The sequence below is a fragment of the Clupea harengus genome, chromosome 11 (genome assembly GCF_900700415.2).
Source record: "Clupea harengus chromosome 11, Ch_v2.0.2, whole genome shotgun sequence".
Lineage (NCBI taxonomy): Eukaryota > Metazoa > Chordata > Actinopteri > Clupeiformes > Clupeidae > Clupea > Clupea harengus.
The window spans coordinates 23,145,994-23,163,887 of record NC_045162.1 but is presented as its reverse complement, the minus strand read 5'-3'; the positions used below and the strand labels follow the sequence as shown (position 1 = coordinate 23,163,887).

The 17,894-nt window shown below is 43.7% G+C and overlaps 1 protein-coding gene across 2 annotated transcripts; it reads left to right on the top strand.

The window, feature by feature from the left end:
• Positions 1–7: 7 nt before the first annotated feature.
• ttyh1 (tweety family member 1) lies at positions 8–17,811 on the top strand. 2 transcript variants are annotated; one of them, XM_031576321.2, is made up of 15 exons: positions 8–1,579; positions 3,914–4,071; positions 6,841–7,070; positions 8,860–8,971; positions 9,719–10,050; positions 10,605–10,700; positions 11,453–11,525; positions 12,916–12,991; positions 13,115–13,170; positions 13,464–13,556; positions 13,696–13,788; positions 13,906–14,045; positions 14,845–15,012; positions 16,249–16,327; positions 16,725–17,811. In XM_031576321.2, the coding sequence occupies exons 2-15, from the start codon at positions 3,946–3,948 to the stop codon at positions 16,806–16,808; spliced, it is 1,758 nt and encodes a 585-aa protein (XP_031432181.1). In that variant the 5' UTR covers positions 8–1,579; positions 3,914–3,945; the 3' UTR covers positions 16,809–17,811. The 2 variants fall into 2 exon arrangements, with proteins under 2 accessions (XP_031432181.1, XP_031432182.1); XM_031576322.2 differs by having other exon boundaries at positions 14,845–14,905; positions 16,725–16,813.
• Positions 17,812–17,894: the final 83 nt, after the last annotated feature.

Sequence of the window (17,894 nt, the reverse complement as noted above, 5' to 3'; positions counted from 1 at the left end):
GCTTTTGCTTTGTAAGAGCAGGTGCTCTGAGCATCTGCTGTGCTGTGCTGTAGCTGTGCAGCATTTGTGCAGGAGACTCTCATACTGAGGGCTATTTCCCTCAGCAACTCTTGCATACATAATATAATTTTCTCCTCCTTTCCCTTTTCTCTGAGATACACGCACACTATACATATGAGTCAGTGTGCACTTGCTCTCCCACTGTCTCTCTCTTTCTCTCTCTCCCTCCCTCTTTCACTCCCCTCCCCCCTCACTCTCTGTCAGTGACACAGAAAAACTAACCCCCCCCTTGTATAGCGCATTCATGCCCCCATGGCACACAAACACCCAGCTCTCGCTCTTCCTCCCCTGCCTTGCTTTGTTTTTATTGTATTTTTTTAAATCCCTCTTTCTCGGTCAGACCATTCGGGCAATGATAGAGAAAGTGCCCCTCTGTCCCTTCGCAAATAAGAAACCACTTGCACCCAGTCAATTTGTTCTGTTCATCTGTGGTGTTTTTGAGAAGCAATATTTTGTAACAAGGAATGGTCCACAGAGAGGTTTTGTCCACAAAATAATTGAGAGTTGTTTCTTTTGCTTAACTGTCAGTCACCCAAATGCACTCTCTCACTGTCAATCTCCTGCTGGCGCTGGATGATAACCAGCCTCCCCCCTCCACACTGTATCTATGTTGCTTTCTCCCAGCCCCCTCCTCACCCCCACCCCTTTTCAGTCTCCATCCAAGTGTGTTCTTCGGCTCTGGCTCTCTGTCTAAATATATATGGGCATTTCTACCTCCCTCCATCTCTCTGAACCACAGCCAACCCAAATCCTGGTCGGTCACTGAAGTCTTGGGATCCCCCCATTTTGCTTCCATTTGCGATTTGGGGGTTTGTCACGGGGGATAATATATAGAACGCTGAAATATCTGATTTTTTTCTTTGCGTTTAGCAAAAAAGAAAAAATTGCTTCGTTTGTTCGCATTACTCAGCTTGGTATTCTCTTTGGTGGACCACAGTTCATAGTCAGTGGTGTCCACTGTGACCGAGGCTGTGTAAGGTGTGAAGTTCTTAATTGTAAGAGGCACGGACCAGAGGAAGACCCCTATCCAACATCTCCTTTCACCCTGCACGAGACATGGAAGATGTACCGATGATTAAACTCGTTAGTGGATTAATGATCTAACGGTGCGATCGTACCGATTTTTTTGTGTTTGAAATTGACAGATAGCCTACGCTCCGGGATTTTCAGGAGTCCGTTCTCCTCCACTTAAAGAGTCTCCTGGGATCCTCCTCCGTGTTAATCCCTCACCATCTCCAAACCGTCCTCCCATCCATCAACACAAGTGCCACTCCGAGCAGGAAAAATCCACAAGAGCGAGAACACTGTATTTTGTACACCAGCGCGACATTTAATTTCGTCTCGCATTTGGTTCTTTTTTTTCTGAGAGTTGAACAGCCTCTAATTCATGATGATTTTTTTCAGCGGACAACCCGCTTTAATCATCAGCAGTAAATTCCATTGATTTACGAAATAAGTCGAAAGAAACTGAGAAGGGGAAATCAAATAGGGATTTTAAAATTGTAGGCTACAGTTCAAGGTTAGTCGACATTTACGTTATTTATAGTTTTGCCATATGCAGGATATGTGTGATGAACGGTGTGCTATCTATAATTAATTAGCCAACCCTGTATATGAATGGTTGTGGTTAAGTTGTGCCTTTGTAGAATTTCAAGAGTCTGTCACTCATGCAAATTTTGAGAATGTTTGAAATGTAGCGTTTGCTGTGTTGTAGCCTGTGTAGACGTTTATTTTTGCCTATTTAAGGTTAAGTTGTCTCTCAGATATGTAGAGTGTCCTCCTTTTAAGTGCAAGTGAATGTCTATGGTATCGGTGATGGGATGCATTTGATGTCCCTGGAATTGCTGTTTGGATGACAAAATCATTTTGTAGGCGAGTGATGGAGCGTGGTCGTCGTGCTTAAATCTTAATTAGTCGCAAAATGATCCCTTGATTTAACCATTGCACTTTGCTCTTAAACTTGCCCCCAAATTTAAGAGCAAAGTCATACAGCATTAAGCTGCTCCTGGCTCATTAAAAGATGAAAGAAATCGTGTTCTGCTATCTGTATGGCAGTAGAAAGTAACGACCCTGCCTGATAATTTACTGGGCGTTAATATGCAAATAGTACAGGTCTCTCAGAATGCAGTCTGTGATTCACTGAGATGTCTCCTAAAATGGCTGAAAGAAATGAAAGTAATTTGACATAGTCTATAGTGTGATTAAACGGTGGTTAAATCTTAATTAACCTGAAATAACTGTGTGACAGTAGTAATTGTGTCCCAATTTTAATGTTCCAATATAAAGTATATGGTAGATATAAGCTTGTTATTAATGTTGCTTTCTCAATGTTCTAATACTACATCAATTCATGCAGTATAGGGCCACAACTGCTCAAAATTGGATGGTATTCAAAATATTTGTAGCCCTATCTGTGGCAAAATAGTTAACACATTCCATCCATCACGTGAGGCCCCCGAACTCACAATTGTTTGCTTCATGTTATGCAAGGATAGCCATCCAAATAACGAGCTGACAGGAGGCATCACATCAAATCCAGTTATACCGTCTCCTATGACTGCTTAACAACAGCTTTGAGGGTCCCGCCTCCACAAGGGGTTGAGTAGCCTAGGAGTGAGTCACTCAGTCCGTTTAATGTCCCCTAATTGCTGTTTGAATGTTTAATTAAATGTAATAGGATGATTTAAAATCCCAGTGTCTTGATTTTGCCTCTGTGAGAACTTGCCTGTACTTTACAAAAGCAAGAGATCATTTGAGAAACGAACAATTATAACCAGACTAGATCAATCACAGTGTGTTCCATTTGGTAGGCCTATATTGACAGAACAGACCATTACATTTATTTGAGAGGTGGCAGTCTATTATTTTAGAGTAAGCCAGTGGTGTATCCTTACACCTTTTACAGTCTAGATTGTGATAGCAATAGCATCCCCTGTCTCTTTGGATGGATTTCCCTGCGGTGAGGGTTCCATACATCAGTCCATGTAAAACTTGCAAGTAACCTTTAGTAGCTTCGGTTTAATTAAGATATTTTTTGCCTTGTTTGGTGACAACATTGTTTGGGTCCCTGTGTGAACTTTGGCCTTATCACTTTTTTAGTTTTTTGCTTCACATCAAAAGTCTCTAGGACACCCCCTTGGGAGAGTATTTTAACGGGTTCTGCATCCATACCCTAACTCATTCAGTTTTTGTTGACCCTTAATTATGCTTATGTATCATTAAAGTGTAATTCTGTTGAATTCGAAATGGTGACATTATGTTACCCTAAAATACAGACAGTCACTTTGGGAGATGCAAATATCTCTGTAGTGCTAAAAGATTTCGTTGTTGCTACACACCATGGTTGGGCACATCTACTGTTCAGGTCTGGTAGTCTGAGACATGCAAGAGTGAAGAAGACTCTGTTTGCAGTTCAGACCCTCCATTGAGAGTGGTCACCCAGGGCTAGGTCTGGACATTCCTGGTTTGATGAATGGTCTGGCCAGTTTCCGTATAGTTGTCTTGCGGCCTGTAGTCTTAAACAGTCACATCCTGATCTCTTAATCTGCACAATCACCCTCCTCCCGCCCGTCATTGTAATGAAAATATCTGTTTTATCAACCGACCATCCCTTGCCCCTGTATTAACCTACTTTTCCTTCTCTGTCTCTCTCTCACTCTCTCTGTCTGTCTGTCTCCATGGAATAATTTTTTTCCGAGAAAAGGGAGTTTTTGTTTCAATGAATGTTATTTTCTGATGTAATTCACATTATTGTCTGGATTGTTGATGAATATGAATATTGAAATATTTGGAATACTAAATCTCTCTCTTCCCCTGTCGTTTCTTCCTCTCCATCTCTCCACCATATGTTTAGCTTTGGGGTGGTTACCAGGGGGTTTAGCCATCATGGAAACTGTCCCCAGCTACTCCCCGTCAATATGGGTCCGGGTATGTCATGCCCTCCCACGCTTGGACCTCACAATGCAGATGCGGGATAATTCGTTCGTCCCAGACAGTTGGGAATACCAGCAGGTAATATGTCTGTTCCCTTCTTTCTTTCTTTCTTTCTTTCTTTCTTTCTTTCTTTCTGCTTTTTACTGTCTTTCTTTCTTTCTTTCCTCCTTCTTTCTTATTTCCCTCCACACACATTCAAGCACTCCCCCTGCCACCCAGTGACTTTGTCATACCTGTTCTCTTCTTATTTAGAAAGTATCAGCATGCACAAACCTTAAAGAGAAACTTTGGGATTTTTTCAACCTGGGCCCTATTTAATATTTTATAATTTAGATCCCTTTGGGTCCAAATTTTTAATAGGGCAAAAAAAACGATTGAAAACAGTCCAGTATTGAGTTAAAGCACTAAAACCAGCACCTGCAAAGTGGCTTTACATTGGAATCCTATAAACCGCTTGTTTTAGCCACCGACAGTCTAAATGTTATTTAAAGGACTGAAAACAGGGAAAGGATCCTTACAGAGATACCTACCCTGTAAAGCAACTGTAGAAATGTACTTTATACACAGTCAGTGTTTTACCTGTCTCGTTTTCCGGTCTCTGACATAGCACCCCATTCAGTGCCTGTAGTCGATTGGCCTACCGTGTGATGCTGGAGTGGTCACTCAAAAGAGAGCCTCTCCCTTTGATAATCGACTATACTGAATGGGTTACTACGTCAAGGTCTACACCTCGACCACTTTAGCATCACCAATAGGTCCAAGTTGCAGGTGCGTTTATTCAGGTAACCTTTGTGCCGTATGCCCAATTTTCAAACATTAGGAACCATTGGATTCCTTGGATCACATTGAGTTCAACGCATTCATGATGTCAGTTTCTGGCATATTGTATTTTCCGCTATATTGTATTTTATGAAGCAGTTTTTCACAGGTCACACATTTTGTCCAATTTTCACCAAATTTGCTGTAGGGTGATCTTTAGACCAAGCCTCACAAAAGTTATCATTATATATGGTGTGCATATAAAGTGTGCATTTTGGCTGTCTGAATCTGTCTGAAATGATGATTTAGATGTAAAGATGGCTATTGGGATGGGGCCAATTATGGAATTTAGAATGGTATTGCATTGCATCAAAACACTAACCAGCAAGAAGCACAGTGAGATAAATGATAAAAGTTGTCAAGTAATCCACAAAAACTTTACCTAACCAGTATTTTTATTTATTTATTATTATTCATTAATTCAGCTTGATAGCATGTAGATGTTCTGTGCCCCCTGGAAAAAAAACACCTAGGACCCCAGAAAGTCTTGGGCCGACCCTGTTTGTCTGCCATGCTTTTGTGTTAACAGAGAGGTTAGTAAAACACATGCTATTTTTTTGCAGCCCGAATGCTAAGCTTTGTAATAAAATATATCATATATGTGATCATAAATCGAGGATTGGTTACACATGTATAAGTACTGTTAGGCTACTGTTTATATGCCTCATCTGTTGGCTATATCAGAGTACATGCCTTCTCTGCGCATGCTTGACTAATGTTGCAAACTCTGATGAGTGATATGTGAATGTTACAGCCGAAGGATAAAAACACAACAGTTTCACAGATTAATTTAATTTCACGTTTCATATCTCGCCTTGTTGGATGCGGCACGCTTTGAAATGTGGAGGCATCGAATGCACAGCCGACACATCGGAACTGACTTCAGGGCAGAAGCAGTCATTGCTGTAATTACCATGCAACGTCTTCGCTGCAGAAATGAGGCAGAGCATCTTAAGACCCCCTTCTGCAGAGCCCTGCTCGCACTGAACGCTTCCCTGCTGCTGAGGAGGGAGAGATTCCCACAGTACATTATCTACAGAAAGAAGATACACAGGAAAAACAGAGGAGCATGTCCACTCGCTGGGGAGAGAGGCTTGAAAGGGAGAGCGAGAGAGAGAGTGCAAGTGGCTACAGGAACAGAAGAACAGAGAGGAAGAGAGCAAAGAGAGAGGAAGAAAGAGCAGAGAGAGAGAGAGGGAGAAAGAGGAATAGGGAGAGGGAGAAAGCAGGAGCGAGAGAGAGGAATAGGGAGAGGGAGAAAGCAGGAGAGAGAGAGAGAGAGAGAAAAGGGGAGAGAGAGAGTGGCAGTGAATGTATTTAAGTAGGTCAGAGATTATTAATAGAGATCCAGTGGCGTGGATAGAAAGAAAGAGAGTAGAGCGGGAGGGAGGCAGAATAGGGGGATAAATGTGGGGAGGAGAGTGTGGGCGAGGGAGAATGTGGGGGAAAGGGGATGGAGGGGGAGGATGGGAGAAGAAAAAGGCTGCAGAGGGATAAGGGAGAGGAGAGGGAGAGGGAGAGGGAGAGAGAGAGAGAGAGAGAGAGAGAGAGAGAGAGAGAGAGAGAGAACGAGAGAGAACGAGAGAGAGAGAGTAAAGGACTGACAGATGGGCAGGGATAATATTGCAGATATGGACTATATGGAGGCATCCCTGTCTTATAATCAGAGTGCATGATTGACAGTATGAAGCGGAAAGTGGACATTTTAATTGCATGCCAGATCCCTCATGCTGGCTGCAGTGGAATGTTCAACACCATCATCCATTACCTGCCAACGCAGATGCAGGAAAATTCCCTCAGTTGCATTCCGGGTTTATAACTAAATCTGATGTCAGTCCTTCACTGATCCCACTGCTTCCCCCCAGCAGTGCTCCACTCTGGGATGAAACATTGAGGATCATCATATCACATCGCTCCAGATGTCCAATGTCATTCAATATTTTATACAGTTGTCTTTGTGAAAGCGATTGATTCCTTTTTTCCTCTTTTCTCTAATCCCTCCCTTCCCACTCTCCCTTTATCTCGCAGACTCTGCTCGTCCTTTCCAGCCTCTCGGCCATTGCACTCATCTTCTCGCTCCTTGTCGTCCTCGCCTTCCTCGTTCACTACTGCTGCTGTCACCGTAGTGACTCGGGCAATACTTCCGATGAAGAGGAGGAGGACGATGATGCCAGCGGTGGCCACGGATACAGCGGGAGAAAGGGAAGGGGCATCTGTTGTGTCACGTGGGTTTCTGTGGCAGCAGTCACCCTTTGCTGGTAATGATAACCAATATTACATCATACACCATTATTACATAGACCAATAATAATTACAAATCTCTAGGAAGCTGGACCTCTCCAGTGACGACATGTTTTACCATTGGAGGGGAACACTTAACACACATTAACATTTGCACTTTAAAAAGGGTTATGCTTTGTAGTTTGTGTCATGAGTGTAGGCCTGGTCAAACTGCAATAGAAGCAAAGTCATTTGCATGTTACCACTTTGGGCTGTAAAGAAATCTGCTGAATCAACCATGGCATAAAAATATGACCTGATTACTTCTCCTGAAAGCAAAGGAGTGGGATGTTGCCTGCGGGAACCCCTTCTGACACTGGGATGCTGTGCAGTGTTGTACCTGCTCTGGCAGGTAGTTGAAGCACACTACACTAAACCTCATTCGCCCTCACCATATTTCCCTTAGCTAAAGGGAGACCTCTGTGCCTCTGTACAACAGCTGTTAGAGTTGCATTTCACGCCATGTCTTCATTCACTGTCTGAACTACTCTTTCGTTTGATCTCGTGGTTGGACAATGACTGATGAATATTGGTGGCTTTTGTGGTGGAATGCTTTGGTTTTTTACATCACCATTGCTCCCTTTTCCACCAAATGCCACCCAACCACAGTCATGGGACTGGCACATGGAAGCCCTCTATTCTCCTCGCCCCTTTTGTTTTAGGTTGAATTCCTTCCCCTGCCTTTCATAGTCATAGCCTAATGGCGCTGTGGTGCACCTCATCAAAGACTCAACTGTGCTCCCAAAAGAACGACGCAGATTCTCAGATGACGGTCTGTGCTGTAGTAGTATGTATTATTCATCTCCTGTGACATGAATTATTGAGTGAAACAATTAAGCACATTAAAACAAAAGACTTCAGCACAGGCACATCAAGACAAATCTGACATGCGGCAAGAGTGGGCGAAATGTAAACAGTGTTTTCGCGTACAGAAACCAGAAGGTTTTGTCGTGCCTCTTAAGTCGCCTAATCCACTGCAGACTGGGGCAGCGTCGCCATCCTCCAGATGCGCCAGGATGCCATTTATTTGTGTCAGCGCAGCCGAGCAGTGGCATAGGGGGGGGGGGGGGGGGGGGGGGATTTGATTTCTGCTTCCATGATGTCATCATATGCCACCTCTCTGACGACTGTGTGCTTATGTTGCCCCGAAGGCCCCACCAATGTCACGTCTGTCACTCCCGTGACATCTCTTCTGGTTCACACACTGACCTTTCTATGTGATGACTTTTGAAAGGGGAAAATGGTGACTTGTGTTTTATGTGAGAGAATATGCACACGGTAGCTGCATGTAATACAATGGAATAACTATGCCAAACAACACACCCCTCCTTCCCTCCCTCTGCTCTTTAATCTGGGTCACATACTTTGCGAGAGATTGGGCCGTACCATTCCCGACCAGGGTCGAGGGGATTTGGCAAACATCTGGCCCAAGCCTTAATCTGAATATTTGAATATGAGAGAGATGTGTAAATAAGGTTCTGTTTCCGTTTTGATTTCTCACAGTGCTCAAAAGTCTGTAGAATAGCCCTCCTGTTTTCTTCATTATTCAGTTCATGTCATCTTCAAATGTTTTTATATTTCTGTTGCATCTGTCTCTGGCTGCTTTAAATCAATTTGAATATGTGTGTAGAAACTGAATTAAACATTACTTTCCCTTCATGTCCTTTTCTCTTATTCTCTTATTCTGGTCTCTTCCTTCTCTCTGTCCTCTCTCCCCTTATATCCCTCCCTTTCTCATTCTCTGCCCATGTTTCTCCCTTTTTACAGTGTTGCCATAGGCGTTGGTTTCTATGGCAACAGTGAGGCCAACGATGGGATGTATCAGTTGACCTCGTCGCTGCTCACAGCCAATTATACACTGGCTTCCATCGATCTGCTGGTGAGGGTCTACTGCAAGCTTCAAAGAGATGCCAAATGTTAACACCCAGTAACTTCCTGTGTGTGTGTGTGTGTGTGTGTGTGTGTGTGTGTGTGTGTGTGTGTGTGTGTGTGTGTGTGTGTGTGTGTGTGTGTGTGTGTGTGTGTGTGTGTGTGTGTGTGTGTGTGTGTGTGTGTGTGTGTGTGTGTGAGAGAGAGTTTATGCACACATGCACATGTACTTGTGCCACAGAGACTAATATTCTCATATTGATTAGGCTGTTCAGTCATGCAGTCAGTCAATCCCTTGTGGGCCACTGTGATATATGACCTTCCCCTCTCTGTCCTTTGATTCTATCCCAATTTTTACATTGTTTTTTTCTTTTTCTGTCCATCAAATTCTCCTCTGTTTTTTGACACATCACTTACTCTCTCTCTCTCTCTCTCTCTCTCTATCTTTCTTTCTCTCTCTAAATCTATCTTTCTTTCTCTCTCTCTCTCTCTCTCTCTATCTCTCTCTTTCTTTCTCTCTCTAAATCTATCTTTCTTTCTCTCTCTCTCTCTCTCTCTCTCTATCTCTCTCTTTCTTTCTCTCTCTAAATCTATCTTTCTTTCTCTCTCTCTCTCTCTCTCTATCTCTCTCTTTCTTTCTCTCTCTAAATCTATCTTTCTTTCTCTCTCTCTCTCTCTCTCTCTCTCTCTATCTCTCTCTTTCTTTCTCACTTTCCGCCACCATTTTCTCCTTCTCCATTCCCACTACCCTATCCAGGTGGCTGACAGCGTCGCCGGGCTCCAGCAGTCCATCTCTGGGCCTCTGACCACCATGGAGGACCTGTTCACAGGCAACAAGCCGGCGCTGGTGTCCACGCGCTCCTGCCGCCGTCTCTCTGAGCGGGTGGTGTCCCTCCTGTCCTCCCTGACCCTGGCCCGTGGGCTCGTGCCCACAGACGGGGGCACGGGGAACGGCAGTGACACCATCATAGGGGTGCTGACCCCAGCGCCCCCGTCCATCGCCCCGACCCTCACGCCAGCCTCCTCCACACAAGGGCCTTTCTCCCCAGGATGGGCGGCCAACACCCTCATGGTGAATGAAGACTACAGGTGAGATCTGTCAACCTCTATAGGTTGTATGTGCAGAAACATTTACATAAGACTATGTATTTGACACTGAAAGAGGCAGAGATAATCTGGTTTCAATGAGCCCAGCAATGAATCTCACACAGTATGCTTTTTGTGGACTGAATTGTGTATGTCACGGTGATATCAGAGGCTACCATGCTCAAGTTTACCAGTTATTTAACAAAGTTAAAGTCATTAAAGTTAGTTTGTATTATTGTTTTCAAGAAAGTGAAAATATGTCTTGCAAACTACCTCTTTAGATTGATTGTGAACATGGTACATGAAAATCCCTGCCATTATGCCTATTTTTTACTTTCAAGCAGATTTCATTGTTTCATGTATCATATTTCTACAGTGTATGTAATTCAGAAGGCTATTGTAAATATTGCACCCAGTATGTAAGCATCTGAGAGGAACCCGCTGTGTTTATATGGCCGTACTATGTTGAGCCAGGCACAGGTGTTTTATTGTCATATGCATCAATAACTTGACAGATGTGACTGAGTTGCACTCGTTTCTGTGTTTCCTTTTTCAAGATGGCTCTCATATGTCTTACTTCTCCTGCTGGATTTAGTTGTGTGTCTTTTCATCCTGCTGGGTTTGGCTAAACAGGCCCGGTGGCTCCTTATACTGTAAGTAAAACAGAAGAACACGTCATCTTACACATACTCACATTCACACAGAACGGTCTATAGTCGTCAGGACAATGTAAGGGGTTTATGCTATGCAATAAACAGAATAATGTTGCTTTCAGAATGAGTGTGGATATGTAGGGGTTTATGCTATGTAATAAACAGAATAACGTTGCTTTCAGAATATGTGTGGATATGTAGGGGTTTATGCTATATAATAAACAGAATATCGTTGCTTTCAGAATACGTGTAGATATATTGGGATTGCAGCTATATAATAAACAGAATACGTGTGGATATATTGGGATTGCAGCTATATAATAAACAGAATACGTGTGGATATATTGGGATTGCAGCTATATAATAAACAGAATACGTGTGGATATGTATAGAAGCACTCAGCTGAAGGGAAAGGCATCTCCTCTCGCTTCATATCAGCAGAATGGAAAATGAAAGCTTTTGTCAGCCAAGAGAGCATCCCGCAGAGATAAAGAGTTGTGATGTTTATGTTGGCCATGCATCTGTGCAGTCATGTGTCTGTGGTAATCAGTAAATGTGTCACTGTGTGAAGTTTGTGAAACACACACACACACACACACACACACACACACACACACACACACACACACACACACACACACACACACACACACACACACACACACACACACACACACACACACACACACACACACACTCACACTCACACACACACAGATGGTGATGGATGCCACTGCGTGCTGTGCTTGCAGGATGACAGTCTTGGCCTGGTTGGCTCTGTTCCTGAGCTGGGGTTCGCTTGGTCTGGAGACAGCCACCGTAGTGGTGAGTGCCCAGGGCCCCTCAGTGGCTGCCCACGGAGAATGGCCCAAAAGAACTCAAAGCGGTGGGGTGCCTGGTGAAAGGCAGCAGAAAGCAGAATAGTCACTTTGTGTGTCTGTGGTCTGTGTGTGTGAGAGTGTGGGGATGGCTGGGCAGGTTTTGGCCATATAATTAAAAGCCGGCTCACACTGCAGCTAGAATGAGTGTGTCTGTCGTTTATGTGTGTGTCTAGCTGTGACAGGCTTGTTCTTACTGCAGAAATGCTTAAGGCAGAAATGTGTGTATGTGTATTCCTCTCTCTTCCTCTCTTGCTCTCACACTATCTCTTTGTCCCCCCCTCTCTCTCTTTATCTCTTACACGCTCTCTTTGTTCCCCTCTCTCTCCATCTTTTTCTTTCTTTCTTCCTCTTTCTTTCTCTCTCTCTCTCTGTGTGTGTGTGTTAGTAGCTTTGTGTTAAACTGTGAAAGACTTGTCCTCCCAGTGAACACTGCAGTCATGGCAGAGTCCCAAAAAGGCAGGAAAATAGGGCAGAGATTAAAGATTGAATGAGTGTGGGCCTGCCTCTGTGTGTATATGTGTGTAGCTGTGTGTGTGTTTGAGCTGAAAGTGAGAGAAGGACTGACACAGAAAGAGAGAGCAAGGAAAACAGGGAGAGAGGGAGGGAAACCAAGAGAGTCTTAAGAACATTTGTATGAGACGGAAACTTTGGAGGAGGAGGAGGAGGCCATACATCACCCAATGTGGAGCCGAGAGGCTGGGAAGTGCTGCTGCTCCCCAGAACAAGTGCCCCCACCGGGGGGAGAAGGAGAGGGAGGAAGAGGAAGGGTTGGTGTCAGAGGGAACCAGGGGGAGAAAGCATGGGAGTGGCCATCAACACACAGACCCTCTGTGTTCAGCTAGTCAACAAGAACAAATGGCCAGCAATCAGAGTGCCTCTCATTCACTTCCATTATCCGGGGCTCTCCAGAACTGCCTCACTCAGTCTCAAAGACTTATTAAGACTGATTAATTACATTTACCCAAATACAGAGCAAGAGGTAGAGAGACACGAAGAGACCCAGAGACCAGAATAGACAGATAAAGACAACAGAACTACAGTAGTGAGGGCAGGATGGAAAGTGAGGGATGGAATGAGAGACAAAGTGGAAAATCAATTTAATGGGAAAAGAGAGAGAGAGAGAGAAAGAAACAGAGAGCTAGAGATACTATGTGCCACTCAGTAAATCAATAGCAGCCAGTCAGGGGAGTCAGGGGAATGTGGGGAGGTAAGTGTGTCACTTGGTCAGTGTGGCACTGCTGAATTTTTTCCCCCTTGTCTCTCTCTCTTTCTCTCTGTTTCTCTATCCATTTATATACCTCTATCTTTCTATTCCTCTTTTCTTATTCTCTTAGGCTCTAAGCGATTTTTGCTTTGACCCAAACACATTTGTCCTCAACTCCACTAATTTCAACACTGGAACAAGCACAGGTAGTCTTTCCCATATATGCTCGTATTTGTATATGCACTGTTTAAAACTAATATGTGTGTTATACACAAGCCAAACACAGATTTACATAAACCTGTTCTAATAAACTTGTTTTTGTTTATTAGATATCTTGGATTATTACCTCACATGCAGCCGGAGAATGAACAGCCCATTCCAGCAGGTAGTACCAGTTCAACAGACACACGCTAATGTCATACTGGCAGGTTATGGTGATGATAGTGTTGGTGTTGGTGGCAGCTATGGTGCAGTAAACATTAATATTTATCATTACACTTTATTATCAATAGTAAGAAGTAACATTAAAATACTAAGCAAATGCATGGGAATGTGTTCTGATGTTTTTGTTTTTCCCTTGTATGTTAAACAAAGACACAGTTTGGTAAATCAGATGTGTGTCCTATACTGTGATTGTCTCTGGGATATGATGCTGTGTCTGTGTTGAATTGGCTCCAGCTGCTGACTCAGTCGCAGAGGGCGCTATCCAGTATTCACTCCCATCTCTCCAATCTGGAGAGAGACGCCCTCCCTCGGTTTCCAAAGGCAGAGGTACGTATGTGACAGTGGAACTGGGGAAAACTGCGGTGCTCTGACACAGAGTGGCCACCAGCAAAGCAAACAGAAAATCACCAGTCTGTAGCTGTTGAGGCCAAAATAGCTGCTGAATGAGGATCTCCTGTTTTTGTAGAGATCACTCAGGGATGTACAGCAGATCCTGAACTCCACAGAGGGGAACTTCCATCAGCTAGTGGCGTCACTCAATTGTCGGGGGCTTAACAAGGTAACCTGTGGAACACAGCTGTTGTACCCTTTAATAATGCCAAAATAAAATAAAGACTCAAACCAACACAGTCTTGCACACACTTATCCTGTGACTGTTCGTTTTTCCGTCTCCCAGGACTACATCGACTCCCTGAAGGGTCTCTGCTTTGATGGGATGGAGGGCCTACTCTATCTGTCTCTCTACTCGTTCCTCTCGGCCCTGGCCTTTACTGCCATCCTGTGCTCACTCCCGGGGGCCTGGAGGAGCTTCGCCGGGTGAGAGGCCACATACAGGGTTTCACAATGGCTGAGCTTGTTGTTGTTGCTATTGTTGTTGATGTTGATGATGCTGTTGTTGGTTGTGTCACTGACACTTCCTAATGGCATCACAGTCGCTCAGGGCATTGTAGCCTGGGTGTAATTATATCTGGCAAGTTTGATATGCCTGTCAAAGCAGTTGAGAGAGGGAATGGTGTCTTTGACTGACACTGCAGTGGGACCAGCCTTGCTGGCCAGTGTCTAAACTAAAGTACATCTGATTAACAACTATGGGAAGCCATTGCAGCTGTTATTATTTACTTGTTAACATATAAAATATAAAATATGCATTGCTCACTGTTTGTGCTCATTTATGCACATCCTTGCCTCACTGGTACAGATTATTGTGGCATGTGGTCTCCAGACATGTGTATGTTTTTTGTCATCTGTTCTTGGTAGTGGCTATGAGAGCAGACCAAAAGGCTAGAAATGACTGCCTGCTCTCCATGGAGCTTACGAGCCTGTTTCAGCTGCCATCAGACACATGCACATCTCAAATGCGTAGATTACAAATGTGCTTCAGAGAATCATTTGAAAGAGGAGCAGAGATTAAAGGGATTATTGAGCGGATTATTTAATCTGACAATATCAGCTCATTTCATTAACAGTACAAAGCAATGTCTCATATCTGCATTCATGTTCATGAGCTATTTCTGGATAAAAATGACATTTCATAGCTTTTCATACCTGCCTGTTTGCTTTCTTGATTGTCTTTTTTATTAAATTTTCTCAATGTATCTTTCGCTCAACGGTGCAGTGACTCAGAAGAATACGAAGATTCTGACAGTGAGAGCGAGGACCCCTTCACTTCTCATCAGGCACGTAGACCGACGGCCATGGGCTCCCAGCGAGGGGCTTTGCCCCCCTTCTATAGTTACCAGGGGGCCGGCTGGACACCCCCCTTTTCTAGCGCGCCACCCCTCCCGTGAGTAACATACACACAGACACACAGACAGACAGACAGTGTGACCCCACCCAAAACTGAGCCTAGATGCTGTGCTTGACAGCCTTGTACACAGACAGATTGACTGTGGCTATTGAGTTCAGCTACTTATTAATGAACCTTACAAATGCAGTGTGCTGACAATCCCCTGATACCACACAGCTGAAACTGAAGTAAATTACCCACACATACAAAGCACCACCAGCTGGTTAATATTTGTCAACCCCTTAAGAGCTATTTGCATGAATGCACAAGCAAGTACACATACTGTAAGTAGGTGTAGTAGACCCCACAATACCATTCAGCTAGTCTTACCTTCCCCTCACACCCACCCAAGCATGGGAAGATATCTTAGTGTAGTGAGACACAACATTTAGTTAGCCTGTCATGTAAACACACACATTAATCCATGTGTAACACACACACAGACAGACAAACAGACAGGTTTATGGCAACTGCACTTTAGGAAGAGTAACAGACACAACCCAAGAAAGTCTGTCTGTCTGTGTGTCTGTCTATCAGTCTGTCCTTCATTCCAAGACAGACGTAGAACGCTCACTCAGAAAGAATATGAGAAGAGACGAAGCAAAATGTCACATCTATGTAGGTAAACGCCCTCTGTCATCCCCTCATCCACCATTCAAGCCATGGTGTCCAACTTTCATTTTATCAGCTATCAGCACCTTCTCCTCTCCTTTTTGTTCATTCTTTCGTTGTTTTCGCTCTTTCTGCCACTTGGGTATGTGTGCGCTGAGATGGAGTCCTCCAGATTGGTCTGTGGACTCTAAGTGCAGATTTCTTAGCAAGTCCCATCTGTGTTTCTGTGCACTACTTCCCCTGCTTTTTCACGGCACAGTTCCCCCACAGTAATGTGGGGAGAGCTTGTGGATGTAAGAACCACACACAAAACAAGACCAGCCTACCCCCCATTCCCTAATTGCAAGGACCACCCCACCTCCCATTCCCCTGCAGTCACCTTTCCTTTGCAGTAATTCCAAAAGCTCATGGTACTGCTATGGAGATGAATGAGTACCACTACCTCTCTAACTATCTTCCTCTCCTTCTCTCTCTGTCCATCCTTGGCCCCTCACCTGGTCCTGTCCTCTCTGCGTCCCTGGATGCGGCTGTCAAATGTTTTCTTGCCTGTCCTCCTCTTCCTGCTCTGGCTCCTCCTTTCCTCCCTCTGTCCTCTGTTCCCTTCTCTCTGTCTCTACACAGGACTCAAAACGCTTCCTCCAATGGCAACCCTGGCTATGAGAGCCTGCCCTTGATTGACAGGCAGTCCCCACCCCCCTCTGTGAGTTCCTCTGTCTTTGTGATCTCATCGTGATCTGTGACATTCTCATGTGTTTGCACTTTAACTGTTGTTTTTGGTGTTGTTTTGCGTGAATCACTCAACATGACTATCTCTGGCTTGCACGTAATCATAGGTGGGGGTTAATTTCAATTAACTTCAAACACTTGACTATGAAGTCTTTTATGCATTACCTCATCACATTTATGCAGAGAGCCCAGAAAGTAGTGCACACGTTACTGGAGGGTTTCCTACTTTTTAAGTGGCTGAGAAATGATTATTGACATTTTTTTTTCTTTCTTTGTCTCTTCTCATTATGCACTCATTCTCTGATGGATCTGTCTTTCACCTTTTTGGCGCCACCTCTGTCCAATCACAACACGGCTTTGTGAAAGTACAGTACTCTCCCAGCATGCTGACCGGCTATGGGGGTAGTCAATCAAACCCCAACCCCGCCCATTCAAGGAGCCTGTATTCACGCTAATTATTTTTTATGTATAGAATAAAAAAAAAAATCTATATATATATATAGCAAATGTTTAGTTTTCATATGGATGGACACTTTAATGAGATGAAAGAGTAATTAAAAGAAATGTGAATGCAACTCGTGGAGTCAAGGGTGTAACGTCAGTACCATTGAGAATTAGAAGCACTTAAATGCAACAGATTGAATGGTTGATTTACAGATAAAAGCCATCCAGTGTGCTCGAGAGGTTAATCCTCACTCAAAGTAACCCCTTTGCAAACCCCCTCCGGTCTGTCTAGTGTCATTGTGAATGGTTGCGCTGAAAGCCCAAATGGTATTGACGTTACTTTAGTTCTCTCTATTTTTTACATGTATCACCACTTTATTTTGGAGCTTTTTATATTGTTGTAATGTAGTCAAAGACACATAGCAACGATGGCACAACTTCAGTGTATGATTATGCAGTGTTCCTCACTTGGTATTGAAACATTTTTTTATTGTTTACTGTACTTTTTTATAGGTGGCAACTCTGTATTACCTTGTGTACCTTTCTGATACTATATAACCTATATTCACTGTAAATGATGTTTGGTTATTGATGCACTTTTCCTCCTTATGAAACATTCATGTGAGGGCTATGGTGACCATCTTCTCTGATTGCTGAGTGGAAGACTACATTACCCATCTGACACTGAGCAATACAGCCTCTCCCACTGACAATGACACAGTGGTTACAAAGTAAGCAGCAATAATAATATAGACATCAATGAACAGTGTTGTCTGTGTGTGTCAGGGGTCTGTGGGATGTTCTGTGTGTATATATATATAGATATACATATGCATATAAATATATGGTATGGTGGATATTGCATTGATCCTCCACCCCTTTCCAACCAGCCCCATGTTTCTTCATGTTATTCCTCAATATTGACTTTCTATGGTATTAATGCTCCTTTTGAATGGCATCCTTTTTCACTACAGAGTCTAATACAAGTAAAAAATAAAACCTACTGTAACATGGCTTGCAGGTGATTTGAATGATTGTTATGTTGTGCACCCTTCACTACCACTGCCAAGGCATGTCCACATGCAAACTCCAGAAAT

What these genes read in the sequence shown, in the direction of transcription:
- ttyh1 (XM_031576321.2), top strand. Translation starts at nt 3,946, where the DNA reads ATGGAAACTGTCCCCAGCTACTCCCCGTCAATATGGGTCCGGGTATGT. An exon ending in ACAGTTGGGAATACCAGCAG is followed by an intron (nt 4,072 to 6,840) that starts GTAATATGTCTG and finishes TTTATCTCGCAG; the next exon opens with ACTCTGCTCGTCCTTTCCAG. An exon ending in GCCTGGAGGAGCTTCGCCGG is followed by an intron (nt 14,046 to 14,844) that starts GTGAGAGGCCAC and finishes TCAACGGTGCAG; the next exon opens with TGACTCAGAAGAATACGAAG.